Source organism: Triticum aestivum, chromosome 4D, assembly GCF_018294505.1.
Source record: "Triticum aestivum cultivar Chinese Spring chromosome 4D, IWGSC CS RefSeq v2.1, whole genome shotgun sequence".
NCBI classification, from domain to species: Eukaryota; Viridiplantae; Streptophyta; class Magnoliopsida; order Poales; family Poaceae; genus Triticum; species Triticum aestivum.
In genome coordinates, this window is record NC_057805.1 from 381,333,200 (window position 1) to 381,337,143 (window position 3,944).

The window sequence follows — 3,944 nt, forward strand, 5'->3', positions numbered from 1 at the left end:
AAATGTATCTGCAGCCATCAATTTTCTGTAGTAAAATTCAAAACATATAATACATTTTTCATTTACATAACTGCAACTATTGCAAAATGATTTTAACTCAAATCATCATTTTCACATCATGTAATACATGTTAAATGAAGGTTAATCTAGACAAGACTCGGCAGGCAGCCTACATTTATTTTCAACAAATTAAAATAATTTCACTTTACAAATTTGTCCATAATCCATACACATATCCATGATCTTACTGTAGACATGTTCAGAATAGACTGTGTGTATGCCATCCATGCTTGCTGTCCTGTCCCCAAAATCAGTGTTGGATCTCACAACACATACATAATGTAGACTCAGATGGTCAAACCAGAATACTTCATTTCTGAACTCGTGCAGTGCTGGCAAGTACATATGGCGTCAGCCACTTGCAGATTTGAACAGTGGCAGGCTGAAAGCTATACACATAACAAAAGAAACATGAGGAACTTCTTGAACAAATAATAAGAGTGTGCAAAGGACTGAAGGTGCAATGTTCAAATACATCGTTCCAGGTCAGCCAAAACCAAAGCCAGTTAATTCATTTTGTGGCAAACCAAGTCCATTAAGTAGTTACCGTATGAGCAAAACTTCATGCTTACATGGATTAAACTCCAAATAAGAGAACTATTGTACTCTATATGAGCAAGATTTGAACGGATGAAGTCATGTGAAATGGATCACTTATATAATATATGAAGCATTAACTAGCAACATGTCAATTTAGTATACCTCAAAGAAATACACATCCAGTATGGGCGGATGTATCCGGATGTTATAGATCCTAAACTTTTACAGTATATGTTGACTATTAGGCATGAACAGACATTACCAACTCAAAGTTCAATAACCGCAAAACGACGACCTCCAAATCATATTACATGGTCTTCTGTAGAGAAAAACAAAATGCTAAACCAAACTTCCGTAGAACAGCATGAGGTCAGCCCAAATAGTTGATCCATCATCATTTGAACCATTATAAGAAAACTTGTTGAAAACTGAATAATTCTATGACGTTTGATGCTAAAAACATATGGATTCTATCAACATAAGTCAGGTCTTTTGCACCATCGTTGTCAATGTGATGTCCACCCATTAATGCCATAAGAACACCATAACTGTCTCTACCATAACACCACTTACTGACATCATGCCACTTACGATCAGACGTTGTAGCCTCACTTCCACCGCCATCCTTTGTTCTATCTCACTCATAGGTGGGCTTTTCCACCGTGAGTAGAACACATATGGTCGTGTAAAATCTAGGACAAGAAGCTCCAGCGATATTCACATCGTCGATGAAAGGTCAGTGGAATTAGGAGTGGAGCAAATGTTTTGGGGAATCCTGTGCTAATTGAATTGTGGCTCAAAGATCTTGTATTGCTTATGTTTCTCCCATCTATCTCTGACAAAAATTAGGATTAGATGGGCACTTTCGCAAGTACCCGTCCTCTCTCTCTATCTTTCTTTCTCTCCCTGCCAGATCAAGAAGCAACGAAAAGCAATCTCACCCTTCCTCTCATTCCCCTCATGTCCCGTTCCTGTAGCCAAACAAGAACATATATGAGACGCACCTGACGGAGAGAAGAGTTGGAGCAACCCGCGGGAGGGGGGGAATTCGTCCTACCACCTCGTGCCGGTGCAAATGAAAGTCGCCACCTGCCGGGGCTCGTCGTTGGCGGCACACCGGCGGCCGAGGTTGCTGGGTTGCATACGTGTGTATGTGTTCCACTCCCGTCCCCTGCTCAAGGTGGAGGCCTAGCTTCCACGCAGCCGGCCACCTCCGCGACGCGCGATCTGGTTCGACCCGCCGCCGAAGCCGAGGCCCGAGGGTGCCGTCGCGGAGATGAGCCGGATGATTGAGATCTAGTAACTGACCCCATCGAGACTGACGGAGCCACCAACGCAGGCGAGCGGAAGGGTTGGGTCTTGGGTCGAGGGACTCGTCGACCTCGATGAAGCGGCTGACGTCGTCGGCTAGTAGCGTGAGGGACGGCGGCGGTGAATTTTCTCGGGAGCGATACACGGGGATTGGGAGGAGCGAGGGGGTTACTGGACGTGGGACGTGGGAGGTGTCCTTGTTCCGGGTCGTGGCTGCTTTTTTTTTCTTATCGTGGCTTTTCTTGTTTCCTTTTATCGTGGGAGGAGAGAGCGATCGTGCGAAGGGGAGGGCGGGGAACAAGGTCGAACCATCGAAGGAGGTTGAACCATCACGACGTTCGATCCTCCTTTAATAGTAGAGATGGTTGGTTGGGAGCATGTACGGTTATACTGGGTACTTAATTCGATGATGTGTGAGAGTTGGGCGTTGGCATCTCCACAGAGTTTACCCATTCTTCGTCGGACTCGAGAAACGATTCCAAGGCTCTCACTTCGGACGCGGATTTTTACAGCTCAGGTTTCTGGACACCCCTTATCCTTACCCTCCAACATTGCTTTAAGATCCGTGCTAGACAACTAACTTTGTACATCAGATTTTCTCTTTTTTGTTTCTTCAAAATAAAACAATATATGAACTTCAAACTTTGCAAGACACCAAAACGTTCTAACTAGAATGTGAGAAAAAACTTTCAGATTTTTTTGTTAAACATAAATATACGAAATTAGATTTTTTGTATTAAAAAATGTACTTTTTAGTATTTATATTGCACGAAAAATTCTAAAAAAAATTCCCACATTCTAGGAAGAATGTTTTGTTGAGCTGCCAAGTTTGAAGTTCATATGTTGTTCTATATGGGAGAAACAAAGAAACAAATGTACTCGCACGAATCGCGATACAAAAATGAGTGGCTAGATAAGGGGCGTAGGAAAGCCTATGCTTTCTGAAATGTTAACCCTCTCACTTCGTGCATCCAGTCGTCACTGCCTAACGAGGGCGGTACAGCCGGGAACTCCGATGTCACCGAGCTGCTGCCGCTGCAGGCATCCCCGTTGGCCACGGTTCGCGTCTCCGCAACCGGCAAGGGCGGCGGCCTATCCCGGAGGAAGAAGGGGTGCCCCGTGTGCCTCACAGGCTTTGGCGCCCACAGCGTGGCCGGCAGCGGCGACGGCGTCGCAGCCTTGTCGCTTGTACCAGGTCCAGAGCTAGACAGACTTGCCGACGCCTCTGTGTAAGATCCGGAGCCGGCGGAGGTGTCTGGCGTGGCAACCATCCTGGTGGCGGAATGTGGTGCGGGAAGCACCTTCCGGCCAAGGGTGCTATTCCAGTAGTTCTTGATTTCGTTGTCTGTTCGGCCGGGCAACCTGCCAGCGATGAGCGACCACCTGTTGCCAAGGAGAGCGTGGAGCCTGACGATGGTGTCCTCCTCATCGTTGGATATGTTTCCCCGCTTGATGTTCGGCCGGAGGTAGTTCAGCCACCGCAGCCGACAGCTCTTGCCGCACCGCCGAAGACCTGTAAATTACGTTTAGCACTCCATTGTCTAGATTGATTCTGTTTACCTAGCTAGGGACTTACCAGCTCTCTGGGGGACTTCGTTCCATCTGCCTTCGCCATGCGCCTTGACGTAGGAAGCCAAGGTTTCGTCCTCCTTGCCAGTCCATGCCCCTCTCTTCACCCCTTCCGTCGCCATCCTCCCCGTTATCTTTTTCCCAACTGCCCGTGTGTACTGTGTTTGATCCGTGGGCAGAAGGCCGTTGTGCTTTATTAATACACCATGTGGTCACCGCAAGCAACACCTAAGTCCGAGTTAGGTACACCAAACGGCTAGCAAAGGATCCATCTGTGCAATGAACACGGACGTTCAGCACCGCCGTTCCGCCGCCTATACATCTCACTGGCGGCACCGATGATGATATCCGTCCAAAGTCGAGGAAGAAAACCTATAACCTGGTGTAAAGCTTCAGATCGCTAGTGTATGAGACTATGATTGCACGATGTATTGCTCTCGTGCATAGGCACATATATATGATGT

At 46.9% G+C, this 3,944-nt stretch overlaps 1 protein-coding gene across 1 annotated transcript; it reads right to left on the bottom strand.

Annotated features, from left to right (window-relative positions):
- Positions 1 to 2,741: 2,741 nt before the first annotated feature.
- On the bottom strand, positions 2,742 to 3,626 carry LOC123100077 (anthocyanin regulatory C1 protein-like). Its single transcript, XM_044522067.1, has 2 exons — positions 3,488 to 3,626; positions 2,742 to 3,424 (listed from the first exon to the last, which is right to left on the bottom strand). Exons 1-2 carry the CDS (start codon positions 3,600 to 3,602, stop codon positions 2,844 to 2,846), a joined length of 696 nt encoding a protein of 231 aa, XP_044378002.1. The 5' UTR covers positions 3,603 to 3,626; the 3' UTR covers positions 2,742 to 2,843.
- Between the last annotated feature and the right edge of the window lie 318 nt (positions 3,627 to 3,944).

Coding starts and splice junctions, on each gene's coding strand:
- LOC123100077 (XM_044522067.1), bottom strand. CDS start 3,602: ATGGCGACGGAAGGGGTGAAGAGAGGGGCATGGACTGGCAAGGAGGAC. Junction 3,425..3,487: donor CGAAGTCCCCCAGAGAGCTG/GTAAGTCCCTAG, acceptor CGTAATTTACAG/GTCTTCGGCGGTGCGGCAAG.